This window comes from Trichosurus vulpecula, chromosome 4 (genome assembly GCF_011100635.1).
Source record: "Trichosurus vulpecula isolate mTriVul1 chromosome 4, mTriVul1.pri, whole genome shotgun sequence".
NCBI classification, from domain to species: domain Eukaryota; kingdom Metazoa; phylum Chordata; class Mammalia; order Diprotodontia; family Phalangeridae; genus Trichosurus; species Trichosurus vulpecula.
This window is the reverse complement of record NC_050576.1, coordinates 214,573,726-214,593,542: the sequence shown is the minus strand read 5'-3', so window position 1 is coordinate 214,593,542 and position 19,817 is coordinate 214,573,726. Positions and strand designations below refer to the sequence as shown.

The 19,817-nt window shown below is 39.6% G+C and overlaps 1 protein-coding gene across 3 annotated transcripts in view; it reads left to right on the top strand.

Annotated features, from left to right (window-relative positions):
- Positions 1 to 19,817, top strand: part of ASPSCR1 (ASPSCR1 tether for SLC2A4, UBX domain containing) — a 143,804-nt gene that overhangs the window by 5,517 nt on the left and 118,470 nt on the right. For all 3 annotated transcript variants that reach the window (XM_036755362.1, XM_036755361.1, XM_036755364.1), the window contains exons 3-4: positions 37 to 151; positions 11,555 to 11,655. In XM_036755362.1, the coding sequence (XP_036611257.1) occupies positions 37 to 151; positions 11,555 to 11,655 (216 nt within the window). The remainder of the gene's footprint in view (positions 1 to 36; positions 152 to 11,554; positions 11,656 to 19,817) is intronic.

Here is a 19,817-nt window from a genome sequence, read left to right as displayed (position 1 = left end):
ATCAGCTTGTGGTGAGGACTTTGGTTTGTTTTGCAGGTTTCAGAGGAATGTGCTTGATCTTTCTCTGCAGTGGAGATTTGCCAATCTTCCTAACAATGCCAAGCTGGAGATGGTGCCAGTCTCTCGTAGTCGGGAGGGACCTGAAACTATGGTATGTGTGTTTCCAGAGGGACTGGAATTACTATCCCTCCTTTCCCACCCCTTTTTGTTTTGGTTTTTTCGTTTTTCAGTCAAAAAGCATTTACTAAATTTTACTGTATACCAGGCACTCTGCTAAGCACTGGGGATACAAAGAAAGGTAAATTTATTTCCTGCCCTCAAGGAACTCATCTAATGGGGGAGACACTATGTAAATAACTAGGTATGTATAAAATACATACAATGTAGATGGAAGGTAATCTCAGAGCTGAAGGCTCTAGCTGCTGGGGGAACTGGGAGAGGTTTCCTGAGGAAAATGGTATCTAAACTGAAATTTGAAGGAGGCCAGGGAGATTTAAGAGAGCTCCAGGTGAGGAGGGAAAGCATTCCAGACATGAAGGACAGTTGGTGCAAAGGGTGTGTGTGTGTGTGTGTGTGAGAGAGAGAGAGAGAGAAAATAAAGTTAAGAAATTTAAATGCCAAATGGAAGTTTATATTTGGTCCTGGAGGTAATAAACATTGGGGTTTATTTAGTAGTGGGTTAGGCCTTCACTATCACTTTGGCAGCTGGGTAGGGAGTCTGGAGTGGGGACAGACCACTGCACCAGCAGGTTACTGAAATAGTCCAGGCATGAGGTGATGAGAATTTGAATCTGAGTGATGGCTTTATTCGTAGAGAGAAGGGGACATCTGTAAGTGATGCTGTGAAGGTAGATAAAACAAGATTTGACAATAGATTGGATATGTTCAATGAATATGAGTGAGGAATAGACTGTGACAATCAAGTTTTGATCCGGAGTGACTGAAAGTCACTCACCAGTAACAGGGAAATTAATGTGAGGGGAAGATTAAGGATAAAGATAATAAGTGCTGTTTTGGGCATGTTGAGTTGGAGATGCCTGTATAACATTGAGTTCAGGATGACCAAAAGGCAGTTGGTAATATCAGCCAGGCTGGAACAAAGAAGAGAAACTGGGGCTAGATGTATAGACCCGGAAGTCATCTACATAGAGAGGATAATTGAACCTATGGGAGCTGGTGAGATAGTGTAGAGGAAAAAGAGAAGAGGGTCTAAGACAGAGAGTCTCCCTCAGTTGATGAGTACATGGAGGGAAAAAAAAACCAAATAGGTAGGAAAACCAGGAGAGAGCAGTGCCATGAGAATGCAGAGAAGAGTGAGCATCCTGGTGGAGGAGAAGGTAATCAGCAGTGTAAAATGCTACAGAGAAATCAAGGAAGAAGGCTGAGAAAAGATTTGGTCATGAGATCATTGATAACTTGGGGAGAGAGCAGTTTCAGGTAGCCAGATTGCAGAGAATTTAGAAGTGAGAGGAGAAGAGGCAACTTTCTCAAAGACCTTAGATGAGAAGGAGAGGAGAGATAGGGGGTGGTAGCTAGTGGTATTGGTAGGATTGGGTAGGTTGAAATCAGTATGTTTAGTGTACCAGCTTTTTGTTACATAGATGTGGAGAGTCCTGAGGAGAACCTCTTTGTTGTAGGAAGTGCCTTAATTTACATAGAAGACTAATAAGAGAATTCTTTCTTTTGGGTCAGGTCTGTGTAAATGCTCGGGTTGGGGAAGAGATAGAAATTCAGATTTTTTCTCTGGAATGTGTGGTTTTTTGGCATTGGAGTGTTAAGTATTAAATGTCCTAGTTTTGCTTATAGTATTTTTTTTGTTAATCCTCTTAACTCTGGTCATAAAATCATAAAAATTGCTATAACTGCAAGTAGCCTCTTAGATCATCTGGTCCCTTTCCCTCATTTTACAGATGTAGAAAATGAGGCCCCAGAGACCGTAGTTCAGTTAAACTCAACAGGTTTTTATCGAGTGCCTGGTGTGTGTTGGGCCCTATGTTAAGTGCTGAGGATACCAGAGTGAAGTAGTTCCTGCCCACGAGGAGCTTATGTTTTACTGGGGGAAACAAAATGTACACAGTCAATTCAAAGTAATTTGAGGGTTGGTAGGGAGAGTCCTCTAACAATGGGGATGGTCAGGAAAGGCCTCAGGATCCTGCTGTGTGCTAGGTAAGGTGCTAAGCACTGAGGTTATAAAAAAGAGGACAAAGACAGTCCCTGTCTTCAAGGAACATCATCTAATGACAAGTGAGACATAAAGCTAGAGCTTTTAGAGGTGGAGGTGAAGGGGAGCACCAAGCATAGGAGACAGCCTGTGCAAAGGCAGGGAGGTGGGAGATAGAATATTAGGTATCGTTAAGTGACATGCCTAAAGCCACACAACTAGTTATTTGCAGGGCCTGGTTCTTTCTGGACTCCTAATTCAGTGTTCTTTTTACTACACTGTAGACTTTAAGCTCCAGGAAACTTTAACAGATATCGTTAAGGCTCACACAGGAAAAGCCAACAAATTGCAGAAGAAACAGAAGCAGAAGAAGTCAGGGACTTGTGATGTGGTGGAAGTTTATTCATCATATTAATGTGTACATCTAGTCAAATGACTGGATTTCAGTATGTCATTTACTTACCTCAGAAATTGCCTCCTTTTTGTGGTCGTGTGCTCTTTGTGAGGTGGCTGTGTGTGGAGAGAAGTGCATTTTCAGTCTTCTGATCCTCAGAAAAAAAAACAGGTTAAGACCTGGTTTTCACTTGCCTACCCTGATTTGGGTTATCAGGTTCTTCCTTCTGGCTCGGTGACTGTCTCTTGTGTTTGGAGTCACGGTCTCTGGGTTGGAGAGGATTGCCAAGAGTGGTATCTCTGTTCGTTCCATGTAGTTGGTTTCTTGGTTTCTTCCACTGCCGGGGAGAAGTGGCTTAGCTTTCCACTGTTTATTCCTGTATTTGTAAATAAATGAGTCACCTGCCTTCCTCTCCATGACTGTTAGAGGATAAAAGAGGCATATTTTCAGACAGGCTAGAGACCTCTGGATAGGAGTCTTTTGGGGACATTTCTGAATAATTATGCAAGAATGCTCTTGGATTTTTGGATTGCTATGTCAGATTCTCATTGGCTTTTGTTATTAGTGTCCATCCTAGAAAAGAAACATTATTTAGTGTTAATGTGGTACTTTGGACAAGATTTGGTATGAACCCAGTTGGTTTCAAAACTTGGTGCTTGGATATATACCTTTAAATATTCAAGCCAGAACTGTGATATACTTGTACCTTCAAAAGGCTTGTTTTTGGATTACGCTTCAGTGTGAAAAATCCTGAATTCCTATGGAGCAGATAACTTTGTTGCTATAAACTAGGGATCTGCTTTTAGAGTTTTGGAGTAGAGCTATTTTTCTTACTATCTCCCCTTGGCTAGCTGGTGTTCTCATTCCTTAATAGAGGGGGAAAGAGGAGGGTAGAGGGCTAGGTTAAAAAAAAAATGGAAAAGCTGGCAGCTATAACTTACATTCTTTTCATGTTATCTCTTCCTCCACTGACTTAGCATAACACTTAGCATAACACTTTGTAACTTTCCTATTGGACTTTGACATTACACCTTGCATGACAGTTGTTTTTGTTATGTGTTTTATCTCTCCTAATAGACCATGAGCTCCAGGAAGATAGGAATCACATCTTACTTTTTGTTCCATGGCACCTGACGCAGTGCCTGGCTTGCAGTAGGGACTCAATAAATACTTGCAGAATGAGTAATGCTGTCATCACTTTATGATCATGCTCTCCCCACTAAACACTATGCCAGTTCTTGGTACTCTTTCTCACATTTTCCTGTTTTTATTGTGTTTTCTTTGTGAAAAATGAAGCTTTTATTTTTATTTTAAAACTTTAAAAAATAAATTTTTATTGATGTCTTCTGTTTCTTACATCATTATAGTTATCCCAAGTTTCCTGCCCTTTTCCCTTCCCCCTCCCAGAGAGCCATCTGGTATTTTGTAGAGGGGAAAAAATCAGTACAATTGATCACGAAACTATGTTTGAAGCATAACACCTGGGGACCTTTCACCTCCACAAAGGAGTGAGTTCAAAGTGTTCTTTCATAACTTCATTGGGGTCCTTTTGGTGCGGTGTTTTTTGCATTTACATTGTTGTAGTTGCTGTGCATATTGTTTTCTTGGTTCTGCTTACTTCATTCTGTATCAATTCATATAGATCTTTCCATGCTTCTCAGTATTCATCACACATATCATTTTTTACAACACAGTTCCATTACAGGACTATCCATTACATTCATACACCACAGTTTCTTTAGTCATTTCCCAATTGTTAGCTATCACAAAAAGTGCTGCTTTGAATATTTTGGAGTATATGGGGACTTTGTTTCTACAATGGCTTCCTTAGAGAACAAGCCCTGTAATGGAATCTCTGGTTAAAAAGGAATAGACCTTTTAGTAATTTTGGTTGCATAATTCTAAATTGCTTTCTACAATGCTAGAACTATTTCACAGCCCCAACAACAATGTACTAGTATGATTATTTTACAACCTATCCAGCATTGACTGTTTCCATTTTTTTGGTCATTTTTGCCAGTTTGCAGGGTGTGAGGTAAAAACAGAGTTATTTTGATTTGTATTTCTCTTATTATTAGAGATTTGGAGCATTCTTTCATGTGATTGTGGATACATGACAGTTCTTTTGAGAACTGTTTGTTGAAATCCTTTGACGATTTATCTGTTGGGTAATGACTATTCTTATATGTATTTGTTAATTCTTTGTGTGTCTTGGATACGAAATCCTTATCAGAGAAATTTGATACAAAGATTTTTTTCTATTTGACTTCCCTTCTTATCTGAAGTACATTAATTTGGTGCAGAAACACTTCAGTTTCAAGTAATCAAAATTATCTATCTTTTGTAATTTTCTCTATTATTTGGTTAAGACTGTATCTCCTATCTATAGTTGTCATAGTATATGATCTATTTTTCTTCCAATTTTTTTTTATGGTATGATCTTTAATATTAAAGTTGCATGTCCATTTATGTATATGGTGGAGTATGGTGTAAGGTGTTGGTCTAAGTTTAATTTCTGTCAGATTGCTTTCCAGTTTTCCCAGTAGTTTTTAGTAAGAGTTTTTTCCTGGGATAATTTATATTTTCTTCTGTATCAAATACTGGGTTATTGAGTTCTATTATTTTTGAAACTCCCTTGTCTAGACCGTTTCATTGATCTCTCTTTTTAAACAATACCAGATGGTTTTGATGACTGCTGCTTCATAATGTAGTTTGAGGTCTGCAAGTACTAGTCCACCTTCATCCCTTCTTCTTGCCATTATTTCCCTTAATATTCCGGATCTTATGTTTTTCCAAATGAATTTTGTTATTAATTTGTCAAGTTCTATAAAGTCTCTCCTTGGTGCTTATTTATTTAGCATTAAAAGTGTAAATTAATTTTTATACTGTTGTTATTTTTATTATATTGGCATGGCCTAGTTATGAGTACTGAATATTCCTCCAGTTATTTAATAATAGCTAACATTTATATGTAGTGCTTATTATGTTCCAGGCATATCTTCAAATTTTGTGTATGTCTTGGTTTTTTAAAGTGTTTCTTGTAAACAAATTGTAGGGTTTCGTTTTCTTACCCAGTCTGTTGCTCTTTTTTGTTTTGTTGGCTTTTTTAATCCATTCATGTTTAAAGTTATGAGAGTTAGGTTTATGTTTTTCTCCATCTGTCTCTGATATTTTTTTTTATAAGATTTCTCCCCCACTTCTGCTATGTTCCTTCAGTCACTTTACCTTAATCATTTTTTAGGTGGCTCTTTTCCCTTTACTCTTGATCCCCTCCTCTTGTTTGTTACCTCTTGTCCTTTGGAGTTTTATTAGTTCCTCTTCTCTCCTGGTTTTATCTGCCTATATAATTCTTCTGCCCTTTTTTTCCTCTCAGTCAAGGAGATTAATTCTTCCTCTCCTGCCCTTTAACTAGTTCTATTCACTAGTTTTTTAAAATTTCAGTTTTTTTGTGCTGCTTTCCAAAATTAGATTTCTCCCACTCTTTTCATTATCCATCTTCTCTATCTACTCTAGACCTTCATTCTCTGATTCATGAATCCTTTAATTATCTGGTCTTTCTGTTTTCTCTGTATTCGTCATTCAATCAGAACTTCCAAGGTATCTATTCCAGGCTGTCTTCCCTAAGTAGTTTCTGCTACTTTCTTGTAGAGTGTGCATGGATTCCCCTTTTCCATTGTACCTCGCTCCTAGAATAGTGCCAGTTATTTCAGGTGTCAAGAAGATAATGCCTTATGGAAGGGCTCCTCCCTGTGTCCCTGATTATGTGGACCACCACTGATCTGTACCCTCCCTTGCTGCTTCCCCCCTGCCCTTTGCTTCAGAGTCTCTTCCCTTGGTCCATGCTCTCTCACTCCCTCAGGTGCCAGTTGTCCTTAGGAGTTCCAGTTCCCCTTTCCTGATTGGACTAGTAGACTCATCAAGAACCAAATCCTCCTATTCATACCCAGCATAAGGTCCCCATCTCCCTTCATAGAACATCCCTCTTTATCCATAGGAGCATTCATCAGTGTAACCCCCTCCCACCACCAAAGCAAAGCCTGTTTCTTTTTCCCCTCTTCTCAATCCTTTCCCCTTTTATACCCCCTCTTCAGTAAGCTTTCCTCTTTCTGAGATCACAGGGATCACCTTCTGATCATTGTTAGCTCTAGATTTGACTCTGGCACATCACGAGTTTTGACCCTCTTGCTTTCTTCTCCCCTTTTTGTGTACTTTCTCATGTTGTAATGTTGTTCCACAAAAAACATTGATTTACTTGTAGGCAAGGTGTCACCGTATTCTGTCCGTAATGCCCTAGTCCTTGCCTCTTCACTGTTACCTTCATGGGACTTCTGCTTTCATTCTGTCTCCTTGTGTACATTTAGAAAGAAGTTTCTTGCTGGTCTCTCTACTGTCACTCTGTTGCTGTCCTTGGCTGTTGCATTTATTTATTCCTTTGGCATTTTTATTGTTCGGGGTCTTTGGGAAGCAAATAATCTCTTTAATTCTGATTTTCTTTGTAAAAATGTTTCAAGTGCCTCTTTATTATTGAATATCCATTTTTTTTTCGATTTATGGTTAAACTCAGATTTGCAGGGTAGGTCATCCTGGTCTGCATCTTGAGCTTCTTTGCTCTCTGAAGCACGTTATTATATTCTCTCCTACATGTTCTGGTGGGTGCAGAATAGTCTTACTAGATTTCCTTTCCTTTGTATTTGAAGGTCTGTCTCCTGATCACTTGCAGAACCTCTTGTTTCCAAATTGAATTGTTGGATTTAACCATGGTATGTCATGGAGTTTGTAACTTTGGGTTTTTTTTCCCCCCCTGAGGTAATTTCTTTCAATTAGTAGTTCATTTTCTATGTTCAGAAGTTCTGGGCAATTCTCATACATTATTTCCTGCCTCATGGTGTTAAGTTTTTTTTTGGTTCTGGGAGGCCTGTGAGCCTTAGATTGTCGCTGTGTATCCTGTCTTCGTGATCAGTTACGTGTTGCTTGAAATAGAATATTTTATGCTATGTTTTTGTTTCTTTTCTTCTAGATTGTCCTTCACTTCTTTTTATTTACGTTCCCAATCTGTTGTTCTCTCTTTTGTTTCTTTAGTGAGACTTGTCTTTGCAGATTCCAGTTCTTTTATTCTGTCCATCATTTTTGCTGCGCAAGCCACAAATTCTGCTTTCCATATTGTGGCTCTATGTTCTCCTTACGTTCCATAGAGTCCTCTGTCACATCAACTGTTGGATCATTTTTCTAGATCTGGAGGCCATATTTCATTTTTTTGTTGATGTTTTCCTTGTTGATTTATCTGCTTAGGTTCAATGTTTCTTCCATAGATTTTTGTTAATTTTAATCTTTTTTCCCCCTGATTTCCCCCTGTTCACTTTCTGACCCTGCCCTCTCTGATGGTGGTTTCCTTAGGGGCTAGATCTCAAAGTGTTTCAACCTCCCCCCATGCTGTGTAATTCATGATTCACCAACTTAGTTATCTGCCCCAAATGTCTTTGGGATGGTCAGAACTGGTCCTATCTGGATGCTGTGCTCTTTCCCTCATGCTTAGTGTAGTGCTCTTATGTCCTCCCCCTCCCCCCCTCCCTTTTGGTAGTCTGTCCTGTTCTGCCTCTTCTATGCTGCTGCTTCTACAGGATTCCACTGTCATATCATAGTTTTGTGGTGTTAGTGCTAAAGGATTATCTGCCTCGCCACTGGCAGAACTGCTGTGCTGGTGTTGTGGGGTTGTGTCCTCCGCAGGATTTTGTTTCCGAAGGGCTGGCACATGGTTTTGTCTGTAACTCCCTGAGCAAATCTCCACAGCCTGGAGCTATGGTCTCTGTGGCACTGAAAAGAGGGAGGGGGAATGGAGGTGTGAGGCTGGTATTTGTTGCAAACCCCTACTCATGTGACAGATCCTTAAGAGGTGCTAAGTGAACTCAGAGACAGTATAAGTTTATATTTCTGTTTTTGAGCTTTCTTTGGAGTTCTGGGTATCCTAGACCACGGAAACAGCTGAAGTTGCTTTATCTTTAGTGCATAATTTCTGTTTTGGAGAGGTTTAAGAGATTGTGGATATCAGAGAAAATGTCTAGTCCTCCATCTTGTTGTTCACATGACCCAGAAGTTTCAACACTAAAGCTTCTAATAGATTGTAATTATGAGGTTTAGACTGTGGGAACCCCCTTGAACTCCCCTTGAATCTTCCCACTGGTGGTCTAGTGATTAAGATTCAGCACTTTCACTGCCACTGCCCGGGTTCGATTCCCGGTCAGGGAACCATAAGTTTTTAGGGGTGGTCAAGACCCCAAAATACCAACACACGGGGTTCTGCTCAAAAGAATTTGATTCAAGCCTTCTCGCAGCCAAAGAGACACAAAGTTTATTACAGATTCGCCATAGTGGGTTGTCTTAAGAAATCTCACCCTTTGTGATGCTCATTTTCACAAGCAGGCCAAAGATGGAATCTGAGCACCTTCATGGAGGCAAGATGAAACTTATATACACTAAGATTGTAGGAGGGATCTAGGGTGGTCCTGGGGTGATGGGAGGAGGGGTTTAGGGAGCGTCTTGAGGAGGAGTCTAAGGAGGAGCTTGATGGGACTGGGATGAGGTCTGACTCCAGGAACCAAGAGAATGGATTATGGGTGGGAAGTAGGTGAAGGCTTCCTGGAGATAACAGACTATGTAGGGCTAGGCTAGTTTAAGGGTAACAGATTTGGGCGTAAACACTTTGACAAGATCTAGAGTGGAAACTAGCCAGACAATGGAGGGCTAGGCTAGGTTAAGAGTAAACTAACCTAGAGATTTGGGCCTAGCAATAATGAAAGGCTTTTGGCCTCAGGCAAAAGCCTCATCTAGTGGGAAGATTCAAGGGGAGTTAAATGGGGTTCCCACAGTCTGAACCTCATCAGTAAGATTCATCAAGAGGCAACCTTTTAGGTTAAACTGATGTTAACTTTACCTAGATTGAGTGACTATGTATGCTGTAGATACTTCTGCTAGAGGATGCTAGTTTTGTCTAGGAAAAGCTTGAGAAAGAAAAGACTTAGGGAGAGACTACTATACTTTTCTGATTCTTCTATTTCTTTCTCTTTTTGTTAACTCTTCTTATTTCTTGTGGCTATCCTTCAAGATTCAGTTCTTCTCTGCTTCTTATCCTTGTGATTCTTTCCCTTCAAAACTAATCTACTTTAGCAGTTTCAACTATTACCTCTGTGTTGAGTACTTCCAAATGTATTATTTCTCTAATCCTCCTTGCTCATTTATCTGAGATCCAGTATACTTAGGATATCTTGTACTTGGGATATCTTGAACAGCCCACTATCACCAGTAACTTGCTGTGTTTACTTAGCCTTAGGTTGATTTCTCCTCCCAGCCTCTCTATTTCTAACAGTGGTACCACTGTTCTTTTGATCCTCCTGCTCCCTTGCTCTCCCCTGTTCCCTGCCTAAACTCTTGTAGGTGATATTTAACTTGTATCTCCTTCACTCCCTGTATCTAGACGCCAAGTTACTTTTGCAGCATCACTTTGATAAGTTTTTCTTTTTTCCTGTTGCAGGCAGTCCAGGGCATATCTCATATCTGTATTTCTGTAATGCCTCCAGATTGCCCCCAGTTTTTCCCATTTCTCATCTCTTCTGCTTAGACCTAGCTAGGGATGTTTGTTTGGTAGTGGGATCTTAGTAGTTTGCCGATTTGGATTATTTGGATAAAAAAATCAGTCCTAGTTTGAGCAGTGTTGTTATTTGAAAATACTTTTATTTAAGTTATCATTTCTGTTATCACAGAAGATTTTAGGTCTTGAGCTATGTAAATAGAGCTCAACAATGCTAGTTCAAAGGGAACTGGTGCTATGTAATACCTCAGGGATAAAGGATGTTCAGAAGTTTGGGGATAAAAAAAGGAGAAATAAAGTTGTTTTCATACCTCAGAGTTGCTGTATGTGGTTAATATTTTTGATAGATGTATGATTTCATGGCCAAAAAAGAAAAATATTGCTAAGGAAAATTCTCATGGAACTCCTATTTACATTTCATGGAACACAATTTGAGAAATGCTGCTTTAAAGTATGGTACCTATTAGAAATGAAGTTATGTACCTTTAGAGTGTTAAAAGAGGGTTGGATTGAGTAGAAAGGGATAGTGAAAAAGAGTCCTATTCAGAATACAACAGTTAGGCTAGGGCTGAAGAGGCAGGCATAAGGAGAGAAAATGGCCTGTTTAGAGAGTTTGTAGAAATAGCTGGGTTATAGGAGGATGATAGGAACTAGAAAATATTAGGAGGAAAAATTTTTGTAGTTTTTAAGCTAGCCTTATTCCTGATACTCTGATAGAAATGGAGGTAAGCCTCTGAGCAAAGCAAAGGTGTGGGAAAGAGTTGTTTCAAGGTTTGGGAGTTTTGTTTGAACAAGGCTTTGGTCCAGAAGGTTATCTGAAAATATGATTGATCATAAAATTGGGGAGAAGATATTCTAAATTATTGTGCATTCTGAACTGGTGTATTCTAAATTAATAGTTACTAAATAGTTAAACTCTTAGTAGAGTGGAAGTTTTTTACCGGCAGTGACTGTTTCATTGTTTGTCTTTAATTCTGTGGGAGATCTGGGTGATGCTCTTTATTCCCCCTATTTGCTAAGTTGTAGGGTCAGCCCTCTGGGTTTTGTCAGTAGAGCTTAGGAAAAAAGTAGTTTTATTCTTTCCCCAGTGCTCCCATTCTAGAGTAGGAACATACTTGTTGCTTGAAACCATGGAACTGAAATCTCAGTTCCTCCTGGTTTTTTGTGTCTGTTGTTAATTGTCATTCAGGTAAAAAGGAAGAAACTTCTCTAGCAGACTTTGTACTCCCAATGTTTCATACAAATACCAAATTGCGTTTTGAAGGAGGGTCATCAGATAGCATTTTTTCTTTGTACCTTTGCAGTTAGGTTGTTTGGTTCAGGCCCCAATCTCTCTAGTATAGGGCTTGGGGATAAAAAAAGCTGTCATTCTTGCTAATTGTGGATCTGATTTTATGCCCCCTTTTTTCCCTTGTAGGTTCGGATTGCGTTGCAATTGGATGATGGCACTAGGTTACAAGATACATTTTGTTCTCGCCAGACACTCTGGGAGATTCTTGTTCATTTTGTACAAACCAGGTAAGAAAAGAAATAACATGAATGTTCGGCGTGCATTCTTAAGGAGGTTAGGAGATCCTGGATCTTCTCTTAAGTGTGTGCTGTTGCCAGACCTGTGATTGGGAATTAAGAGAACTGGCTTATTCCAGGTGAATTGTATTATACTTTTAGGACTTTTCTGTTTTTGGTGTGCTGAGATTCTTTCTTGAGAAAACTGATTTTAAGACTAACTTTTTTGGGATTGGAATGTTTTGCATTTTCTTTATAGGAAGGTTTGGATAAAATCCCTCATTAAATTTCCTGTTCAGAGTTGTGGTCCTTAATTTTGGATACTAGAGAAGGAAAGGAACTAGTAGCTTTAATTCTCTTCGAGGATGCTGGGGGCCCTGCAAAGGATAGAGTAGATCATGAGGGGGAAATTAAGGTGCTTGGGCTGGCTTTCTCCCAGAAAGTGACTTAATACTTTGAGGATCCTTAAATGGAAGAGAAGGCAAGACAGTAATTCCTTGATTAATAAACCCTTTGGGAAAGAACCTACTTTATAACAGAGTTGGCTATATTTTATAAAAAACAAACCAAACCTTCCTTCCTCTAAAGCTTCATATTTGTATGAAACAGTGCTATCCTTCATCATTTGGCTCTGAAGGAATGTTCCTGCTAAGCTTGTGCTTTGCTCTGTAGCTCCATCTAATAACCCTGTCAAGTTGGGCAGGACAGGAAAACCTTACAGCATTTATTTGTTGAAGGTAAACAGGCAAACAGGGCCAACCGTAGGCATGTGAAATCAGAAGTCTGTGTTTTGTGTTCTTGGTCTTGGGGCAGCCTCCTTTGGTGTCTAATGTCCCCTTGTTCTCTAGCCTGGAAAGGCACTATTTATACTTTTCAGTTGACTGTTTAAGTCAACCACGCATTTACATTTTAAGCCTTTAATTTCTAATTGTAGAAAAAAAGTCTTTTCTGAAATTTCAGGCATTTCTGAAGAGTCTCTGAAATGTCAGGAGTTTCTGAAATCAAAGTGTCCTTACTAGCTCGATATGAGTTTGGTCCTTTGGTGGAAATGAGGGTAGGTCAGAGGAGTTTGCCGACAGTCTCTCTGGCCTCAGTTGAGCCATTGCTTTTTGGGAAAATACAAATCAGGAACTGGTCTGGCTTTAGCTGCTGGAGACCAGAAGTTAATTAAATTTTTTTTTTTCCAATCTGTGAAAGTCCACCTCTACACCCTCCCATCTCCCTCCCTTTTTCCCTTGAGAAAGCAAGAAAAACAAAACCCCTGTTACAGATGTATAGTCAAGGAAAACAAATTTCAGCATTTGTCGTGGCCAAAAAAAAATCTGTCTATACTGTGTTCATCACCTCTCTGTCTTGAGGTAAGTCCTCCGGAACTATCACTGTGTTGACCAGAGTTCCTAAATATTTCAAAATTATTTTTCTTTATGATGTTGTTATTATATAAATTGTGCTCTAGGTTCTGCTCATTTTACTCTGTAGGCATTTCATGTAAGCCTTCCCAGGCTTCTCTGAAACTGTTTCCTTCATTATTTCTTGTAATACAGTAGTATTCTGTCACACTCGTATACCGAAATTTGTTCAGTAATTTATCATTCAGCCCGGTTGATGGGCACTCCATCCGTTTCCAGTTCTTTGTGACTGCAAAAAACTGTAAATGTTTTTGTACTTATGGATCCTTTTCCTCTCTCCTGATCTCTTTAGGTTATATACCTAGTAATGGTATCACTGAGTCAGAGGGTATGTACAGTTTGTTAACTTTTTGGGCATAGTTCCAAATTGCTTTCCAGAATATCAGACACTTACTTTCTAAAGAAATCACGCCCAGTCCCCCCACTTGCTAGTGGTCTTTCTTGCTAAACTGTCTTGTATTTATTTATTTTTGTAAATAGTATTTTATTTTTTCCAATTGCATGTAAAGATAGTTTCAACATTCATTTTGAGTTCCAAATTTTTCTCCCTCACTCTTTTCCCTCCCCTCTGCCCCCTCCCCAAGATAATAAGCAATCTGATATAGGTTATACATGTGCAATCATGTTAAACCTTGTATTTATTTCATACATATTATATGTATATTTAAGTATGTACATGTTGTCTCCCCTATTAAGCTTCTCCTGGCAAGGCTATTTTCACTTTTATCTTTGTATCTTGAGAGTTTAGCGTAATGCCAGGTGCTTTATAAGTGCCTAATAAATGCATTTTGTTTGATTACCTCACTAAAAGTATCTTCTTATTTTACTTAGTGCGTTCCTAGGAGCTATCTAGAGTGTCCCACTTATCAAAAAGGTATGAATACCTTATAAAAGTGGGAGATATAACAACTTTAAGGGCTCAGTGAATGATGCAGGGAGTTGTACTTCTTCAAAGATTTCTCCTTTAGGGGGCATGTTGGAGCCATGGTCAAGTATTTGAAGGGCTGAAGGGCAGTCACATAGAGGAAGGATTAGATTTACTGTGTTGGCCCCACAGAGCAGACTTGGGAACAATTGATAGAAGTTGAGGAATGGAAGATTCAGGCTTGACGTAAAGGAAAATTTCTGACAACGAGAGCTATCCAAAAGAGGAATGGACTAGCTCTGGAGAAATTGGGTACCCCCTCACCAGAAGTCACTTTCCTAAATTATAACAGGTGGGTCACTTGCCTCCATCATTCCTGTTACTTCTAGTTCATCAGCCAGTTTCTCCTTGTTGGTCAGTATCAGTTTCAGAAAAGCATTTTCTTGTTACTGCTGTTGTTTGGAGGATGAAGTTATTAAAGTACTCTAAGAAGTTTGTAGCTGCTCTGCTTTTGTTAGTAGGTGTCCTGTGTTCCTTAAATCAACATCGGTAACAAAAATACCATCTACTCCTCCAAGGTTCTTTTTTCACCAGGCAAGTTGTGTTTTGTTTTTTTTTTTAAACCAGGGCTAAATAATCCTTAGCAATATTGTTCTCTGCTTCTTCTGGTCTTATCATACTTTCAGAATAACTAGAAGTGGGTAGTAGCCATTAGATTGATAGTTCTTGGGAGGCTCTTGGTCATGTCCCAGATACATGTATTCTCTTGTTTATACTATGTTATTAAATAGCTGTTTCAGTACCCCTTAACAGAAAGTCACCAGCCACCATCATTCATCTCTTCCTCTTTCTACTATCACCATTTTCCACCTGATGTCATCTGTGGATCTATCTCCTTGTTCTGTGGAGCACAAATAGTTGCTTCCTCCAGAGATAGCTCAGTTTCCCCTTCTGGGAAGAACTGTATACATCTTATGCGTTCAAGTATTCAGTGATTCTTTCCTTACATCTTGGTTTTATATTCTTTCATTTTCCTGACAAAGTGAGAATTACTCGCTTCCTTTTTATCTTCTCCATCTTTGTTATATCTCTGAAGCATTTCTCTGAGGGAGATTTTCATTCTCCCTCTAAACCTGGTAAGTAGATGTATTCCTCCAGTCTTTACATTTTACCTTCTGGAATCAAGATTGACTTGGCAGTTTTTAAAACATAGAGGTTACATGCTGCTGGCAAAAGCATAAACATAGCATATTATCTGAACGATCCAGCAGAATTGTCTTTGCCTTCCATCCTTACTTGAAGCAATTTCCAGAGTGCTTTTTCTTCTTTTTTTGGTAACTCTTGGATAACCCTTGGGACTGACTACTATGGCAAAGCACTTGTTTGCGAGATGTGAGACTAGAGATACAAACTGAATGGCATCCACCTTCCTCCATTCTACTTGCCCCTGCTCTCCAGTATCTTCTCCCTTCTTTCTTAGACACAGGTTTCCTGGCCCCACTTGGAGGGTGAGGCTTAATTAAAAAACAAGTGCGTGAGTCACAGGGACCTACAGAGATGAAATGCAGTTACCATTCTCTACACCTTGTTTCATGCAGCCTTCTTCGTGGATGCCATCTTATTCTTAGAACAGGAGAAGTTGCACTAATTTGATGGGAAGGACAGTCAGTACCTTTTTAGCTCAAAGCTTGCTTTGCTTGGCTGATAATTGTATGAACTCACCAGCTATCTTGGAGAACCTGACCAGGCCTAGACAGCAGCCTGTACTCAGTAGAGGTTTCTCAGGCTTAGAGAAATTAGGGTGCTCCATTTGCCTCTCCTTTGCTGCACCCTCTGCTTGAAGCCACAATCTGTCTGAAGTTGATTCAGGAACAATGTGGCATTTTTTCTAAATGTCAAACTAATAAACTCTGCTCCAAAGATAATTCCTCTTTGCTTTCTTTTGTGGCTTTGGAAGACTACACTAGTTGAGATGCTGAGGCTGATGTCAATTGTTCAGACTGTAGCATGTGTATTTCTTTATCCTCATTTGGCTTACCTGCCTCTTTGATAATAATAATAAGATAAATAATGGACTGGTATAGTGCTGTGGAGCTCACAAAACACTTGCCAAACATTGTCTCATTTGATTCTTATGCCGGTCCTGTGAGGTGGGCACTGTTAGGTATAATTATCCTTGTTTTTCAAGTGGGAAAACTGAAGGTCAGAGAGGTTTAGTGATTTATCCTTGGTCACATAGAGGCTGAGTTTGAACCCAGGCGCCTTTTGACTCCAGGTCCAGGATTCTTTCTGCTAAACTATACTGCCTTACCAGTGTTTGATTCTTTTGGCCTTTTCCCCCTAAATCTTTATGATTGTTTGTGTTACCAGAAAGTAGAGATTATCTATATTAGTGTCTGTAGATCTCATACGGATAAGCAACATAGATTTTTCTTCTCTTTCATTCATTTTACTCAATTGAAAAATTTGTTGTTATTCTTGAATCTTGGGATGGGGGACAGTGTGTGTGTGTGTGTGTGTGTGTGTGTGTGTGTGTGTCCGTCCTTTTATCAACCTATACTTAACTTCCTTGTCCTTAGGCATGACTAATCACTTTTAAAGTTTTAATTTAACGAACTTGTACTTTGTTCTCTCCCAATGGCCTGGATTCTACCTCGATTGCTAGTATATCCTGGCCTTCTAGCTTGCTTTCACCATGGCAGCCAGCTGAGATGGAAAAGGTAGAATTTCCTTAAGATAGAGGTTAGATTCTACTGAGGCAACAAGGGTCTTGGATTCAGACCCTTCAGATTTGTCGGTTGGGTATTTGCCTCATCTGTCCTTGAAGTCTACCACAGTGGTCTGGTGTCCTGGCTTGGTTTTGCTTGCTTCTTCCTTAAAGCTGTCTCCCTTCTTTCACTTCTGTCGTGATGAATAGTGAGAGGAATATTTTCTCTTATTAGACTGTATTTCACTGCATGGTCTTTGGGGGTGACAGGTGGCAAGAGGAAAGGTTTCTCCATGGGATAGTGTACCTTCTTATTTGTCGTCTCTGTTACAGTATCTTCTTTTCATTTATCTAATTCAAGAACTATGACCTAGAAGGCCATTCATAGGCTCGTAAGGTACATCTGTGTGAGGACTGAGCTGAGACTATTTTTCAGTCTTAATCAAATCATTGAGGCTGTTGTCTGTCAGCCCCCCAGGTCATTTTTCCCTTCTTTCTCAAGGAGGTCAGAAGCTGGCTCACTTCCTTTACTTCCCAACTCTTGCCTTTATAACTGTAATTGTTTTTTGTCCTTCATTCTAGAAGAGGATCAGTGACATCAGCAGGGTGTTGTCTTGACTTGCAAGTGAATTGGATTTAAGTGAAGCAGAGCGCCTTTTAGGACACTTCTGACATTCATACTGATGCTTCTTCATACTCCCTAACCTCCCAATTCCTCTGTCCCCTTAAATTCTGTGACCTACTCCTCTACTCCACTTCAACCACAAAAAGGGATGGTCATACACTGGATCTAACCATTACCCATAAATGGACCTCTTCCATGACCAAAAGCTCCGACATTCCTTTCTCTAACCATAACCTCCAGTCATTAAATCTTTCCCTCTGCCTCACCCTTCCTAAGCCTAGTCTAAATTGACCCTGCCTCAATCCTTCTACCCCTCAGCATTTTTACAGGTTATTTACTCAAGCTCTGACTTCACTTTCTCTTCCTCTTAGTCCTAATCCTATGGTTAACTAATTCATTTCCATAATGGCATCTTCTCTTGAATCACTTTGTTCTATCACATGCTTGTTAAATTGCAGCCCTCTATTACTGCTACCAGATGGTTCTACCTTACTAATGTGCTGCTGAATAGAGGTGAAGGAATTCACACAACTGAGGTAAATTGCTGTACTACAAATTTGTTATCTAATCTCAACTGGGCCCTCACTGCCACAAACAAATCCTTTTACTCCCTAATTCTTTTTCTGTTTCTTACCTCACTCCCCATGGTAGCTGTTCCAAATCTTCTTTCCCTCAAGCCTCCCGCATTTCCCCTTCACCTCCTTCTCAGCTTTGGACTTCACCTCTTAACTTTGTTGAGAAATTTGAGGCCATTTGCCGTGAATTCCCTCTTCTACTCCTTCCCTTTCTCTTAAAATCACGTGGAATCATCCCCCATTCTCTCTTGCTTTACTCCAGTGACTGATTATGATGCTTTCATAATAAGTCAGTCCTTTACATGTGCCCTTAATCTCATCCTTTTCTGTTTTTTCCAGCAGATTGCTCACTCATTTATACCCTCTCTCCAATCTTCAGCCTTTCCCTGTCTACTTAGCTTTTTCCCTACCACCTTCAAATATGTCTATTTCCTCATCCTTAAAAAACCTGCACTAAACCCCACCATTCACTTACCATCATCTCTTTGCAGATGACTCTCAGATCTGCTTGTCTGTTGTTACCTCTGTCCTCAGTTTCCAGGCTTACATCTCTCCAACTGTCTGTTGGACATATTAAACTGGTTGTCTTGTAGACATATTAAACTTAACATGTCCAAATCAGAACTCTTCTTGAATCTAGGGGTGGGAGAGAAGGGGAGGTCCTTTTATCAGCCTGTACCCTATTTCCTTGCTCCTTACCCTACCTTCCTCACCCAAGTCCCTTGTAAAGTTTCAATTTCATTTAAAATTTGTATCACCTCTTCTTTTCTGCAAACATTCTCTTCTTCCTCACTTCACAGTTACTGTCAAGGCTTTGTTCCAGTTACCCAGGCTTGCAACCTAGGTGTGTCATCCTCAATTCTTCACCCTCTCTCACCCCCCATGTTGCCAAGTCTTATAGATTCTACCTTTATAACATCCTCTGTATAACATCCACTTCTCTTCTCTGACATTATCACCACTCTAGTGCAGGCTCTCATCACCTCATCCCTGGACTATTCCAGTAGTCTTCTTGGTTAGTTTTCCTTCTTCCAGTCTCTCCAGTCCATCTTCTACTCAGCTGTCATATTGATTTTCCTAAAGAGTAGTTCTGACCATATAACATCCTCCCCTCCCCCGATAGAAAAAAAAACCCAGAAACTACAGGGCTTCTCTGTAGCTTCCAGGATCAAACAAAATCCTATTTGGCTTTTAAACCATTTATAATCTGAACCTTCCCCTCCTCCTAGTCTTTCCAGTATTTTTACACCTTGCTTTCCTTCATGTACTCTACAATCTAATGATATTTGTCTCCTGGCTGGTTCTCATGTGCAACTCTTCTGATACCTAGCTTTTTCACTAACTGTCTGTCATGCTACCTCCATCTCCTTTTCTCTGGCTTCTAGCATCTCTGGCTTCCCCCAGATCTCATCTAAAGTCCTACCTTCTGTAAGGTAGGACTACCTTTCTAAATCTTTAATCTTAATGTCTTCCTTCTGAGATTACCTCCAATTTATCCTGTATATATCTTGTTTGTACATGGTTGTTTGCTTGTTATCTCCCTAGTTAGGCTATAGCTTCTTAAGTGTAAGGACTGTTTTTTACCTTTAGCATAGCACAGCTTAACTAAGCATAGTGCCTGGCATATAGTAGGTACTTAGTAAATGCTAGTTGACTGCCTGAACATCCTTTGTCTTTCCACTTTCTGTGAGCCAAACTCCTGGAAAATGCCATCTATACTCATTGTTCTTCTTTCTCTCCTCTCACTTCCGGCTTTACCATTAAACTAAAACTGCTCTCTCCAAAGTTACCAGTGACCCCTTTAAACATTTTTTTATCGATATCTTTTATTTTTAGTACCTGAATTTTCCCTTACTTCTCTTCTTTTTTCCCTTTCCAGATAGTTATTCCATATTACTTTTTTAAAGTAACAAAAAAAGGAGGAAGAATAGAAAAAGATTTGTAAAACTGATTGGAAAAAAAAACCTGAAAATATATTCAGTATGCACACCTG